The 15,659-nt window shown below is 37.5% G+C and overlaps 1 protein-coding gene across 2 annotated transcripts; it reads right to left on the reverse strand.

Annotated features, from left to right (window-relative positions):
- Positions 1-1,125: 1,125 nt before the first annotated feature.
- On the reverse strand, positions 1,126-15,175 carry LOC143890092 (glutathione gamma-glutamylcysteinyltransferase 1-like). 2 transcript variants are annotated; one of them, XM_077394643.1, is made up of 8 exons: positions 15,006-15,175; positions 14,554-14,710; positions 14,008-14,261; positions 6,117-6,280; positions 4,534-4,585; positions 3,298-3,525; positions 2,705-3,205; positions 1,126-1,461 (listed from the first exon to the last, which is right to left on the reverse strand). In XM_077394643.1, exons 1-8 carry the CDS (start codon positions 15,078-15,080, stop codon positions 1,372-1,374), a joined length of 1,521 nt encoding a protein of 506 aa, XP_077250758.1. In that variant the 5' UTR covers positions 15,081-15,175; the 3' UTR covers positions 1,126-1,371. The 2 variants fall into 2 exon arrangements, with proteins under 2 accessions (XP_077250758.1, XP_077250759.1); XM_077394644.1 differs by having other exon boundaries at positions 14,008-14,246; positions 15,006-15,150.
- Positions 15,176-15,659: the final 484 nt, after the last annotated feature.

Below are 15,659 nucleotides of genomic sequence, written 5' to 3' on the forward strand. Positions count from 1 at the left end.
TTCCAAAATTCAGATGAAAGGGCACCCCCATTAGATACTCATCACCGAAGTGCATTTATCACAAAACCGGAAATTGTAAAAATAAATACACTTTGGGGCCCTTTCGTCTGATTTTTGGAAGGGCACCCTTCAGCTTAGACTACTTCTCAAAAAAAAAAAAAAGAGAGTGGAATTTAGCTTGGAGAATGTTGCTCTCTCTCTCTCTCAGCAATGACACTCCGTCCCACTACCCTACAAGGTTGGCAACCAAACACCACTTATCACTATTCTACGAGGTAAATCAAATGTTTGTCTCCTTCCTATCCACTACTTAATTATACCTCTAATCTACAAGGTAACAACTACCTGCAGCCAAACATAAAGTTTTCCATGCTCCCCTCACTCCCATCCTCAAGTCTGACCCTATCCGCCAATCTCTCAAAAACTGCCCCACTAATATCCCATGGAATATTTTTTTCATGGCTGCTAAAACACGCCCAAATATTTGGCATAGAACAGAGGTGTACTTTTGTCTTATGCACATGAGACATTCTAAATTGACAAGAGCTATTCGAGAATGACTACATTTGTCAGACAATACAAGTGCTTCGTGTGTACATTATATACCGTGTGTATGTCGTACTAAAAGCTTTGCTTTAACCCTTTTTTGTTTATAGAAAGAAAGATGCCGATTCCGTTTCGAAAGAAAGGTATACAAGTGGACTTGGTGGGCAAAGATTGCCCCATATAAAATGAGGCACTAGATGCTTCTGATTTGGCCAGACAATCAGCTTGGGGCTTCCAGTAATTTCTTTTTTATGACATAGGGTATCCCCACCCCAGTTTAGGGCGGGATTAATCCCTATGGATGCGCTCAATCACCCATTGACGCTTCTAGTAATGAGAGAAAGACAGAGCACCTTACAAACAATGATCTTTAATCTCACCCATAAGATTGCGTAGTATAAATGATTAAATAACACCAACTCTTGTAGCTTTTAAGCTTTCGGAGCAATTGGTTGTTTCACATGGTATCAGAGCTATTGCCTCACAGCGGGTCCTGTGTTCAAAACCCAAGAACTCATTATTAAAGAAAAGAAAGAAAAAACCTCCAACACAAAAAGAGAGGCCACGCACCTGGGGAAGTATTGAAGTATAAATGATTAAATAACACCAAACAGTTCAAGCTTTTGGAGTAATTTGTTGTTTCAGTCACAAATCTCTTCGACCCACAAAATTGTGTTAGAAGAATCAGCTTTGCTTTACATTGAACGCTCATAAATAAGCATATCTTACTGCAATTAGCATCTGATTCTCTATCTGCCCAGACTATTTACAATCTCATATGAAGAACATCAATTACAGGAAGATGTAAAGAGAGCCACATAATATTTAGAAGAGAGAGGGCTCACCGAGATAATCATCAACCTTGTTGTCTTGACATTGCCTGAGGAAATAGAGTTGCCGTCGCAAGTTCAGCACCTGCCATAATCAAATGTGAGAAATCAGCAAAGCAATTTTCTTTAGATAGGTCTTGGATGATGGTAGTAACGATAGTCACAGAATACATATACCGCCAGAATTTAGAAATTGCTTTGTTCAATACTCCCTTGAATTTAAATGTAAAATTTTTAACGAATATTATGAAATTTAGTAAATTGTGCTTGGAAACAAGACTTGTTGTTTATGGCAAATGAGATTCTTGAAGTCTCCTTTTGAAGCTAAGCACAGTGAATATGTATTTCGAGAGGAGTGATCTAAAATCTGCCTCAGCACAATAAATGAACTGCTTTTAGAGGCTGGCATCAGACACATTTCATTTTTGTACTGATTCTGTTGCAATGGAGCTACGGCAAAATGGAGCTTCAACTAGTATAGTTTCTCCAAATTCTTGCGAGGAAAAGGGGCACCTTGGGAACACTTCTATAGTACGATTATTTTTTGACAAAAGAAGTTGATGTACTGAAAATTAAATATTTGTTTTCAATTTCGGAGGGAAATGAATTTAATCCATGTGCCCCACATCAACACGGTTACAAGGAAAAGCAATTTATCTTTTGTTCTTATTTAGGGAAATTAGTGTTATATATGGTTTATATATTTGATCACAACCCTATTTATCTAGATGCATTTTTTTATATTATGAATATATAAAATAAAATATCTTGTAAAATTAAAATTCAAGTGTATGAACATGTCAGTGTCTTGGATTTTCTAGGGTGTCTATATCTGACACTGACAGATGTGCCTGTGTAAGCTACATAGATTCTTAAACTTTCAAAACATTAATTGCATCTTCTGAAAGTATATTGGGTCTTCCCTGAATGTTGTAATTCTGGATATTGTAATCTTAAAAATGCATTAACATCAACAAATTTTGGATAGATTGGTTACATCATACATATGAATTCTCCCATGTCTATTTATTGGAAGTATATATTCTGTATGGATCCCACATTTCGCCATTTCTGGGTAAACAAGTGGTTTTATATTGTAAATTTTTTTTATAGAAATTAATTTCTTCTAATTCTTTTCTATTGTTTGTCAAGAAATAGACCTTCCACACTTGTCCAAATAAGCCCAAAGAAACAAAGTAACAAACTCAATGGATGGTTCTTCTTCTATAGTTCAGACGTGTTTTAGAGTAAAAAAGTCAACTGAGGCAGCAATTGATTGAGTGACAAAAGTAATGTTATAGAAACAAGGAAATTAAAAAATGGTCTACCTCCTCTTGAAGCATAATGGGAAGATTTTCAGTTGACACAAGGCCTTGAATTTCTGCCAACAATTTCTCTTCTTTGATACCAGACCATGTCTGTAGAGGCAGTGCCAGCAACAAAACTGTAAGAACATCATTTCTTGCCGGGTGCTTCCCAACACAACTCACACCAGAACAACAGTAACTTCTTTGAGATACGGGAACCAGCATATCAACCCCTTCCTCAATGCTACCTGTCACCACTGTCCCAGAGACAACTGTTTTTGGTGGGTCACCGTTACCCTTCAAGCATTTCACACATGACACCTTACAACAAAACCTATTAGCTTCAACAAGCTTTCCAGTCAACAGCTCTGCTCCTTGGCAACAAACAGTTGCTGCAATTTCAGTCAAAGTATCTTTGTTGCTTAAAGATTGAAAGTTTCTGAAACAAGGACTTGTAGACGACATCCATTCTGTTACACGTTTAAACAGTTCGGTCTCATGTACTTGTTGCAATATTTCTTCCTGAAACCCAAAAGATGAGGAAATTAGGGCATATGATTTCAGGGTCATCAGAAACAAAATAGGAAGCGATGGGTTAGGGAGCAGTACAAGACCTTAACAGAAAGCCTCTCTTTCTCCTCTTTGCTTAAACTCGACTCCCCTTCCTCTTGTCTCCTAACTTCTGCAACCCACTTAATGAACTCTTCTGCACCGGTAGGTAGGGATGTAAACCAAGCAGAGAGAATTTTCTGGACATTGTTTATATCCTCTGAGTTCAATAGGATGGGGACATCTTCGATCAAGTACTTTGCCGTACTGACCCAACTCTCATGTTTACAACTCTGCAGACAGTTTCAAATTAACAACTTAAAAACACCATAAAGTACCATTCAATAATTTCACATGTCAATGACAACATCAAGATCAAATAAAGATAGTATGCTATCTATTTAACAGTTAGGAAGTGTGTATGATGAGTGAAGAACCCACAATCTTTTAAAATGTGTCAATTTTCATGAGGAACTCTTGAAGAAAATTACAATCCATTAAAAGTGTAATGTGTGGAATGAGTAGATAAGCCTTCCGTAAATATGCAACTGGCCAGGGATTATTTCTTGAATTTCTAAAAATATAGTATGAAAAACAAAAAGATCAACTAAAATAACAGAAATGCTGGCTAGGTCTCACCCCTTCACCCTAGATAATGAACTATGCGGTACGAAGCATGGATACGGGTACGGGGTGCGGGTATGACACGATAAGGGTGCATGGATACGTGATTTAAAAAAAAGAAAAAAGGATACAGATACGTTGGCGGTACGCTGAATATAATATATTTTTATATTTTATTACATATTTATAAAAATTAAAAAATTAAAGGCCCTGTTCGTTTGGGATTGTCCCAACTCCCAACCGAATGTGCCCGAAACAGATTATTGGACTCAAAATTAAACATAATTTCGACTCCAATAATCAGTTTTGGGCTCTCAATCGGTTGTCAGTGTCACAATCTATGAACATGGCCTAAATGCAATTTTTAGCCCAAATATGAGCCCCAAACAGATTATTGGACTCAAAATTAAACACAATTTTGATTCCAATAATCAGTTTTGGGCTCTAAATCGGTTGTCACAATCTCAAATGAACAGGGCCTAAATGCAATTTTGAGTCCAAATGTGATCCCCAAACAGTTTTGAACTGTCTGCTGTTTGGGTGCGTACCCCGTACACACACTCAGGGAGTACCCAGGTGCACCCGCACCCAATACGCGCCACCCGATACGGGTGCGTGGGCCTCCAGAGAGTACCCGCGCTTCCTTGACTATGAGTAAATAATTTAGCCAACATTACCAGGGTATAAAGCAGAGACGGTGCTTTCTGGCGACTTGAAATAAGCATGAACCTGCAAAATGATTGAGCTTCAACAGGTCAATTGAGCAGCATTTGAAAATAACCGACAAACAAGTGTCATTTGTAGATTCAAATTGTCTTGCCAATGCAAGGAAGTCAACTTCCAAAGTAATCTCAAATAAATTTTTGTGGACTAAGAAATTTAATAGAACCTAAAAAATCCGTCTGGGTTAAGAATGCCTATGTCCCTAAAAATTAAAGAGCACATTTAAGGTTAAAATAGCTTACAAGATTTAATTTTTTAAAACAAATTATCATAAAGAACCATAACCAAACTTAACAGACTTCATAAGTTTAGCTTCCTAAGGTTATACACCACTTTGTGGATTTAAATACATGTGTAAAAAAAAATTGAACAAAAATTAAGAAATAAATCCCAAAAAAATCAATATGGGTCTTCCTAAAATCAAGCAAGGTTTTAAATTTCGGTTTGGGTTTCATTTTCAGTCGGCACAGAAACGGAAACATTTTGGCTTCGGTTGGAAATTTCGGTGGAAATCTTGTAAAATCACGGAAACATATGGAAACATAAGCAAATGAAGAAATTTTAAGATGAAGTTTTGGGAAATGTTGGAATAAGCACTAAAACATACTTAGAAACCATCACATAAGCAAGAAAGTCATTCATCCATCCATAATGGATTAATCACGTTGAATACCTAGTGACATGCGTTGGAGCACACGCCAATATCACATAGAATTATGAGGTAATATTGGTCCCATGACGATCTAACAACCCATGCATAAGATATGGTTACTTTGTAGTGCAATTCAATGATGTTGTCTACCACATATCATTCTCTACATTAACGAAATGAAATGCAAAGTAAAATGGCTTAGACAAAAAAATAATTCCCCTTTCTTTGCTTACTTAGAGAGTCATTGTATGATGCTTAGGTTTTGAAATTTGAAATTTGAAATTCTTGTGACTCTTGTCATTGAAATGAAAAGTAGGCCCACCTTCGATTCAACTAGGATGGCCCACAAAGCATGTTGGCGAAGATTAAAAATCTTAAATATTTTTCTACATGGTTTTCTAGAAAAAATATCATGAAAAATTAGGAAAAAACGTGTTTCTTTGATTTTCAGTGTTATTTTTTCTGGAGATTATGATAGGAATTTTTTTTTTTTTTTTGAGAAAAACAATAACGTTATACATTGTAAATCATAACATCTTTCTATTTTTCTTTTGTTGTTTCGACATTTACAGGGAAATATATGTCATTTGGTTGCTTGGAGATTCACGTCTGTATTGCGCAGCATCATGTCCATCCCTGTATCAGAGTTGTTTTAATTAATACATTTGGCCGATGCATGTTTGCAGACTGTGGTTGATTCGCTTTACAGAAACTATTGTTGACTTATCAAAAATAACAAGGACCATCAATAAGGTTTCTATAGAGAATGTGCCTTCATTTACTTGAAATTTTGTTCTCATTAACATGTTGTAAATTGTAACATTTAGCATTTATAACTAGGTAAAATTCTTTTTCAAGAATTAAAGAGCGCACACAAACTCATACCCCCTTTGGTATCCCGTTGCTTCGTCAATTGTTTCCATGGCCTCCCAGAGAAGTGAAAGTGGAACCCAATGAGGAGGGTATTTAAAGCGAGCAACATCCAAAATAAGTGCCATATCTCTTCCAGCGTGATAACCACCAATAGGTGAAAAATGACCAGTTCCTGTCTGCAATCAAACGCTAATATGATATTTCCATCATCTCCCAAAATTTCAACTCAAAGGGAAGGACATGGAAAAAGCATTGCTGAATAAATCAAGTACTCTACTCACAAAGATGTAGATTACAAAGACTAAACCATTGATCAGAATCTTAGATACCAAGTATCACAGTTACATTAGTCTGCAAGGCATGAGCGACAGCCATATGTTGTTTGTCAGATTGATTCTTTTTTATCTTGAAAACATAGTTCCTCATATCTACAACAAACATCTAACCATCGAGCTCTATTATTTAAAAAAATAAAATAATTCTAGTTACCATATTCAATCTTGCTGGCATCTTAATCTTGTACTGATTGCTACAAATTAAGATAAAAGTTCAATGTTCTCTAACTGAATAACATTCAATGTAACTTAATATTCATAGATCATCTGGAAAAAAAGAGCCTTTGGCTAGACTAGCTACTTTCCCTAGTAGTGACCACCATGCACCAAAATATCTCAACCATGGCAGGAGTTTAATCGCATGCACCAAAATGATCATAGTGTCTGTAAAGAAACCACCAATGCTACCATTAAAAAAAATAATAATAAATGATTTAATGCTAGGTATGTTTCCTACCATCATTATACAGATCCAAATAGCTGGCAAATTTGGCAAATAACTTGAGGTTCATAAAGTTAACACAGAAGGATATTCTCTTAATGATGTTGACTCTATAGACATCCAGAAATTACTCAAGTTAGTCATTACACAATAAGTTACCAGCATCAAATAGAGCAAAACTAGAGCAGCACCCAATGCTAAAGAATTAGACTTAATGGATCAAGAGCAAGCCACTTTGGAGAAGTGTTTAAAAATGCGGATTCGACGCGGAACGCGGCCGAAGAAAATCCTTGTCAACTCAGTGCGGACACGGTTGACACAACCAAGAACGCAGTTGACACGGTCAAGTCAGATGAGTCGTTATTTTTTTATTAAAAAAAATCAAAGAAAAAATACAAAAATCCAAACCCATTTAAGTAGGGCCCAACAAATGAATGGTTTAGATCATCCAAGCCTCTATAAATCAGATGGCTAGGAAGATCCTATGGAAATGATTTTGGGGCACCTATTTACATTGTGGCCCATCAAATGGACAGTTTGGATCATTCATCATTCTATTGTGTGAGTTGTACAATCCATTTTGAAAAATAGGGGATGAATACTGTAACACAAGGGGGTGAATTTATCACTGCCCTTTAATAATTGCAATAATCCAACATGTCTTTTCTTTTCTTTAAAAATTGGGAGTTCAAATAAAATTTCACACCTATTTAAACTACCAAAGATGAGTCAAATGACGGTGTAGGCAGCAAAAACGAGGCACTTTTTATGTGAAGCTGATTAATTTGTGATGGGAAAGTAGAGAATAAGACAAGAGCAAAAAGGGGGGCTGGCATTACACTGCCCAAAAAATAAAATTAAATATTGTATTGCTTTTGGGTAAGTAATGTATTTGCCCTCATGTTTTACTTGGACACCACTTTTTGTTATATTTATGACTATTATTTTACAATAGAGTGGCTGTCCCAAGTAAAACAGAAGGCTAGATATACATTTCCTCCATCTTCTTCTTCATAAGTTAGGGTATACAGGGTTTTTCAGCGGCAAACAGTCGGTTGTTCAAAATGGCCATGACTCGGCCAGGACTCGCCGAGTCCGGGACACCAAAACGCAGCCATTGCAAATCCGTGTCGACTCGGCCGAGTTCCGAGCCGAGTCACCGAGTTTTAGAAAACTGCTTTGGAGACTAAAGTGTCAAACATAAAAGTATACAAAGGTGACTGAGTGAGGTTCCAACATGATAAGCAGTGCATGGAAGCGGCGCTAAAAGATGTTTTTCCTGAAATCTTTGTTGTTACCAACAACAGAGATGCTTGGGTCCAAGACTGATTTTGTAGGGAGGAATGGAGCCTTGTTTGGAACCCGGATTTCAGATGTAACTTCGTTGATAGGGAGAAGGATAGAGTTGCCCACCTGACAGACATCCTAGATGCCATATATATATATATATATATATATATATATATATATATATATATATATATACTCTGTAGTTAAAATCTTACGATTTACGATTCAAATCGATTCGTGGGTTGAGGGATTCAAATCGGACGAAGAATCTTTTTTCGTAAAAATCTTACGATTCAAGTACGATTCGACTTTGAATCGTGCGATTTTTACAATTTTTACGATTTTATGATTCTGTCTGTTTTGGATTTTGAAAACTGATTGTGATTTCAAAATGAAAATCATTTCAAAATGCTTTGTTTATCACTGACATTTCTTTGTATGATGATTTTTGTAGATTTGAGTATGTGCTTTGTTTACTGTTGGTATAAATTATATAATGATTTATTCTATGATGAATATATTTTGTGCTTGGTTTAGTAATTTATTGTGCAATGAATATGGTTTGTGCTTCAGATTATTAATCATGGAATTTTATATTTAATTTAATAGTTTCAAATGGAAAATAGATAATTACTCATTTTATTCTTTATTTTTAATATTTTTTCTCATTTACATATATAAATATGAAAAAATCTTACGATTTACGATCCGATTTATGATTCGATACTGTTAACTTACCAACTTCTCCAAAAGCTTAAGTTGTTGGAGAAATATGTTTTTTTATCTTTAATACTTCAACAGATACGATTCGAACCAATGTTGCCGGGATCGCCCTCCCACCCTCTGACCCGCGATTCGGGGTCGTCGACCCCAAACGTGGGCTGTTTTCGACCCGGATCACGAAAAATGGTGACCTGGGCAACCAGCGGGAAAGGGAGAGATGCATAGAGAAATAGAGAGAGAGGGAAGAAGGGGAAAAGAGAACAAAAAACAACTCTCCTTCCCACCTTTAATCTAATCATACCTCATTGGAGGCCAAAAAAAAAAAAAAAAGAAACCGAGAAGAGGTAAATAGACTAACCAGAACAGATGTTGTTCCGACATAAACCTCCACTAAAGATCGACAATTGAAATACAATCCATGCACAGTATTGTAAAACCTCCTTCCCTACTTCCTTGTTTTTGCAGGGAGAGGTAGGGGTGGACATGGTTCCGGTTCAACCTGAAGAATCGAACCGAACCGGCCTCTATTTAGTTCGGTTCGGTTCTAGGATTTGGTGGTTCGGTTCTGGTTCCCAAAATTGGGAACCATTTTGTTTTCGGTTCGGTTTTGTGTTTGGGTCTTGGAGCTGAGAACCGAACCAGAACCGAAACTTTTAACATACTGAGTTTTAAATTTTTACAATTTTTCTTTTGACTTGAGAACTGAACCGTCTGAAAGAGTGTAGATAATGAAATTTTGTATAGAGCATCAATGCTATATTAAATTTTGTTGAACAGGTTGATACATGGTGGTTTATTAAACTTTCATGGGCCAATGTTGAGCATCAGTACAGAGCATCAGTTTAATATAGCATTAAACTTTCATGGGCCAATCTTGACCTTCATTTCTATAGTATAGACTATAGAGTATTAGTGCATCACTAGCATGATAATTGAGCCCATGCATTCCATTAATTCATCCAAAAAATTGAAAAAAAAAGGTTGGGTAAACCCAGAATCGAACCAAACCAATCAAATTCGGTTCTGGTTCGGTTCGATTCTAATGGTGAGTGCTTTGGTTCTGGTTCCAAATTCTGGGAACTGATAGCAATTGGTTCGGTTCTGGTATAACCAAGGTTTAAAATTTCGGTTTCGGTACCGGTTTCGGCCCCTAGAATTTCGAAATTTCGGTCGAAATCTGGTACATAACCCGAAACGAATATTTTTTTCCATATTAAATTTCGGTCGAAATTTCGGTGAAATATTAAATTAATATTAAAAAAACAGATTTTTTGGGTCAGAATTTCGATCGAAAATTCGGAATTTCGGATTTCGGTCGAAATTTAAAACCATGGGTATAACCCAAAAAAGAACCAAACCGAATCATGTTCACCCCTAGGGAGAGCGGGGTATGTAAATGGCATAAAGGAGGAGGGAAAATGGATACCGTGGAAGGCATGAGGCCACTTAAAAACTCTAAATAAAAAATTCGAGCACAAGCCTATTGATATTGGCACTACAAGTTTTAACCTCTTTTTAAACAGTAGTCAAATGTTATCGCCTTTCCTAAAAACTGATATAGGCACTACAAGTTTTAATCTCTTTTTAAAATAGCTGTCAAATGTGATTACCTTTCCCAAAAACTGTCAGTAGCCACCAATTGATATGCTTGACTGTCATATTTAAGATAAGGCCTAATAATGTTTTAGCATCTCCTGGCATAACATTAAACTAGAGAGAGAGCACCAGAGCGACCCGGATTAACGCTCCAAACCGACTTGCGACCCAATATAGCGGACAAACTTTAGCCTACCCTCATCGTACCACGTACATGGCTACCACCGTACCCCGTACCCGTTCCCGTACCGCATAATGGAACGAACCGCATTCCAAGTAACCTTGATTCGAACTCTTGCATCTTCGGGACAGTTCTCTGTCAAGTGCTACATCCACATCTCTTCAAACCCCCGATTTCACACATTGCAAAAGTATGGAGCATCCCAGTATAGCCTAGAGTATGCGCATTTGGAAGGGTTCGTGGTTTTAAATTTCCCCGAAATGACTGAAATGTTTCTATTTCCATCCCCACCGAAACAAAAACTACATGATTTTCTTTCACGTAATTATTCCCCGAAATTTTGACCGAAATTCCCAAAATTCGATCGAAATTGTCAGAACAAAAAAAAATGGAAAGATGTTATTATCTGCATTTCATTTCATTAATGTCGAGAATGATACTTGGTAGGTTACATCATTGAGCTGCACAACAAAGTAACCGTATCTTATGCATGGGATGTCATATCGGCAAAGGACCAATAATACCTCGTAATTCTATTTGGTATTGACATAGAGTTGGGGTCCTTAGAGGGGAGACTGGTCATTGTACTTTCTAATACTTCAAATTACATTGTACTTCTTTATTGACTTTACTACTCAAGACATGCATGGCAACGCATCTCACTAGGTGTTCTATGTGATTAAGCCATTATGGATGGTTTTGTTTAGGGCTGCAACTCGGGTCGGGCGGGTCGGGTTTTGGAGAACCCAACCCTACCCGAGAAATATCTCGGGTCGGGTCGGGTTAGGTTATTTTCGGAAAACCCACGATTCCCAAACCCGGTCCTACCCATGATAAATCTCGGGTGGGTCGGGTTTTTTCACGTTGACGCAATTATTTAAGGAAAACTCTTGTTTGGCAAAGCAACTCAATTCATAGAAGCAGAAATTACACTCACTTCACACTTGAATCAAACAATGATGTAATTACACTCACATTACAGTTGAATCAAACAATGCTGTAATCAAACAATGTTGTAATTACAATCAAACAATGCTGTAATCAAACAATGTTGTAATTACAATCAAACAATGCTGAATCAAACACTTGAATCAGCTCAACTCATAGAAGCAGAAATTACACTCACATACTATAACAGTGGGTGCGTGGGTTTTCACTTTTAACTTTTAACTAACAATAGAAAAAAAAAGTACATACTATAACTTATGTAACTCGGGTCGGGTCGGGTCGGGCCCCTTCAAACCCGGCTCGACCCGAGATTCATGCGGGCTTTTGGATGCTCAACCCGGCTCGACCCGAAACCCATGAAACCTGAACCCAACCCAGGTTATTTTCGGGTCGGGTCGATGCGGGTCGGGTTTTACCGGGCTCGAGTTGCAGCCCTAGTTTTGTTGCTTATGTGATGATTTCTATTTGTGCTTATTCTAGCATTTCCCAAAGTTCCATCTTAAAATTTCATCATTTGCATATGTTTTTTAAAAACATTAAAAAAATTCATCATTTGCACATGTTTCCATACATTTTCGTGATTTTACAAGATTTCCAACGAAATTTCTACCGAAACCGAAATGTTTCCATTTCCATGCTGACCGAAACCAAAATTTAAAACCTTGGCTGGGTTGCAGTTGAGGATAGAATCTTGAAGGTGGGCCATGTGTGAAGTCATAGAATGTTGTTGATCATTGTGCACTATGCATGGAGGGAGGAGAATTGGTAGACCAGTTGTTCTTACATTAAAGGTTTGCCAGAGAGATATGGAGCAGAATTTTAGATAGATTCGGCATTGCATTTTAGATAGTCTCGGCATGGCATGGGTCTTCCTTCACCTCCTATCTGACCACCTAGAGTTTTGGTACACTGTGCTTTGGCCTAAGAAAGGAAGAATTTTATGGAGGATCGCGTTTTTAGCGACATTATGGGCAATCTGGAGGAAAAAAATGCTCGGCTATTCAAGAGCGTATCGAAAAGCCCATTCTTTGTCTACATGAAGATTGTTTCCCTTAGTCTCGTGGGTCAGAGGCATCCCATGCTTCAGCCTTTATTCTAGCTCAGATATAAGACGATGCTAGAAAGAATTATGTGCAATCAAGGAAACGCTAGAGCAAGTCACTCCAAGATGGTCCCCCCCTGACCCAAGGTGGCTAAAGATTAATTTCGACGGTTCTAGTTTGAGAAAACCCAGTCCGACTGGAATTGACATGCTCCTTAGAGATGAGACAGGAGACACTAGATGGGCTTTCTCAAGCCCCATTGGCTTCAAGGATTGGAAAGGGCAGGAGCAATGGCGCTTCTGCAAGCCATCAGGATCGTGAGGATCGTGGACATTGGACAGGACTAACATGGACCATCTTATGGTTGAAAGGGACTCTCTCAATGTCATGAGATGGTTGGATGGAACTCACCCCCATCTGTGGAGGTTTGCGTTGTTTTTCAACGAGATAGAGAATCAACTAGTAGGTGCTCTAGTTGGAGTCCAGCATGTTAAAACGCTAGGTAATAGCAAAGCGGATTGCTTGGCTCGGGTGGGGGGTCAACCAAGATAGCTTGGAGCTATTCGATTATCTTCCCCCTTGATTATCATAGTCATTATGTGTTTCTTGCTTATCATTCTTGTACTTCTCTCCTGCAGCTCCAACCCCCTCGGTCGGGGGCTCTTCATCTTCTTTAATTGATTAAAGATTTGCCCTCTTTTCTTTTTCTTTATTTTCCTTTTTTTCTCCTTGTACTTTTTTATTTTCATTGTACACTTGGGTGGACTATCTCAGTCTATCCCTTTTCTTGAATGAAACTGCTACCATTCAGAGAGAGAGAGAGAGAGAGAGAGAAAGAGAGAGAGAGAGAAGATCTACCATTTCAAAAAAAAAGTGTCAAACAAATTACCACATCTGTACCATGTTTGAATAAATTGCAGCAAGAAATAATGGCTGAATTTTTTAGTCATTTGTTTCACTTTAAAGTGATGGAGATAGTGACTATCCAGAGTCTGTCTATATAATGAATCCAGAAAAAAGATGAAATTGCAAGTCTAACTTTTTGAATAAAGTTAGATACCAATAGATATACATACATTATAAGTATACATTTATATGATATGTTTGTGTATACATTAATACATATGTGTGCCTGCATATCGAGGGAGAGAGTAGAGATGCTAATCTAGCTTATAGTCTTATAATTGTCCTCCACTTGGAGCAATTAGGCGGGCAAGTTTCACCTCTAGAACTTATATAAAAGTTATACTTCAACATAATATCACTCTAAAGAAGAAAGAAGAGAAAATATGTAAAGTGCAAACAGGATTAAGAAAGGAAATCTGAAAAATTATCTCGCAATAACCTGTTTGAAAAGTCCCCTGTGATATGACGTGATCAGATGATGATCTTCAGAAGAAGAACATGTGATGACGTGCTGACGAAAATCGTCGATGGTGGTTTGGTTTGTTCGAAAAGCTTCAACATTAGCTCCAGCACAGTGAGCCAAACATGCAACTTTCCCAAATGTGATGCCTTTGGATTTAACCTTCTCCAAAGGTTCGCAGCAATCCAACATAGACTCGTCAAACCACCTCCAAGGGCCTGAGACCAACCAACCTATAGCATTTAGAGTTCACAGAAGGAGCCTTTATGATACAAATGCTAGATCTTCAAATAGATCATAGCATTTAGAGTTCACGAACCAACCTATAGCAAATGCTAAATGCTCGCACCATTTTTAATTGTTTTACCCTGTCACAGTATGTTTCCTTTGTGATGCAACAAACTAAAAGTTCATGAAGAGTCAAATGGTCATAGTACATAGCAAACTATGACTGTGTATTGAGGATCAATTAGAATCTAACACCCATCCACCTATGGTAGAAAGACTCAAAGACTTACTACTTACCTTTCCATTTTCTTCCTGGATCAATGGCCAAGGCATTCAAGACCACAGAAAGACTGGCCAATCCACAGTATGCAGGCTCTGATTGTGTTTGGAAGTAAGAAATTAACTTGAAGAAACCTTCCATAGTTCCACCTTGAAGAGCTTCAGAGAAGAGTTCCTGCAAATTTCCAGATGAAAAAAAGAAAAAGGAACCAAATGAATGTAAAACTGCATAGAGTTAACTTGCTAACTGTATTTAGACTTCAAAGGTGTTAGAGGGTATTTTGGTCTTTGTTCACGGGAGCTCCATCAAGGAGACTCTCAGCTTCTCCCTCACACTTATTATGATGTATGTAGGGTGGGTTATAATGTAGATTGATAAAACCCTAAGTTTAGTTTAAAAGATGTGATGGTATTAGTGAAGGAGAAAGTGGGAAAAGAGGAGCAGAAATGGAGTAAAATTACGAAAATACCTTCCCTTCCCAAGAAGCGAATTCGATTGCAGGAGGAGATGGAAGAAGACGCCTGTAGAGACCTGCTACAGCCATTTTTTTGTTTTTTGTTTTTACTTTTCTCCTTCACTCGGTTCTTCTTTCTCTACTACTTAAAAAGGAATAAAAGACAATGTCACTTTGTGTCATTATAAAAACATGGTAGTGCAAATATCAATAGCCTCTACCATTCTCCCTTAACTTCTCCACTATAAACACCACACAATAAATTAAGTCAGGAAAGCTAGAAATTGGGGGTGTGTGGAAACATAAAGTTGGTTTCATGGACTCAGTTTTCTACCAGATTGGGGACACTTATTCTTTGTGGATCTGCATGTTTGAATGGAAAATTTCCTTTCATTCACAAATTTTCAGAGATTTCTCAGGAGAAGAGACAAAATTTTCTAGAGAAATGGTCAAGTGAAAGGTCTAGGCTTGGCACACCTTTGAGACTCGTGTTTGTGGCGCTCAAGATTTTCTGCCTCTTCATATTCTTCTCTCTGGGTGGCCTCCTGACTGATATTGGCACTACCATTTTTTCATAATTCCAGAAACTCAGCTTGTCTTCTATTTTTTAGTCAGCTTATGAAAGCATTTTGGGAGGCTTTGTGAAGCGATATAATATCCTTTGCAGCT

Source organism: Tasmannia lanceolata, unplaced genomic scaffold, assembly GCF_043159265.1.
Source record: "Tasmannia lanceolata isolate RefF3 unplaced genomic scaffold, GAP_Taslan_0.1 ptg000013l, whole genome shotgun sequence".
NCBI classification, from domain to species: domain Eukaryota; kingdom Viridiplantae; phylum Streptophyta; class Magnoliopsida; order Canellales; family Winteraceae; genus Tasmannia; species Tasmannia lanceolata.

Excerpts from the sequence above, each read along its gene's own strand:
- LOC143890092 (XM_077394643.1), bottom strand. The coding sequence starts at position 15,080 with ATGGCTGTAGCAGGTCTCTACAGGCGTCTTCTTCCATCTCCTCCTGCA. Across the intron at positions 3,526-4,533 it reads CGTCTCTGCTTTATACCCTG|AGTTGTAAACATGAGAGTTG; the intron begins GTAATGTTGGCT and ends AACTGTCTGCAG. Across the intron at positions 3,206-3,297 it reads AAGAGAGGCTTTCTGTTAAG|GAAGAAATATTGCAACAAGT; the intron begins GTCTTGTACTGC and ends TTTGGGTTTCAG.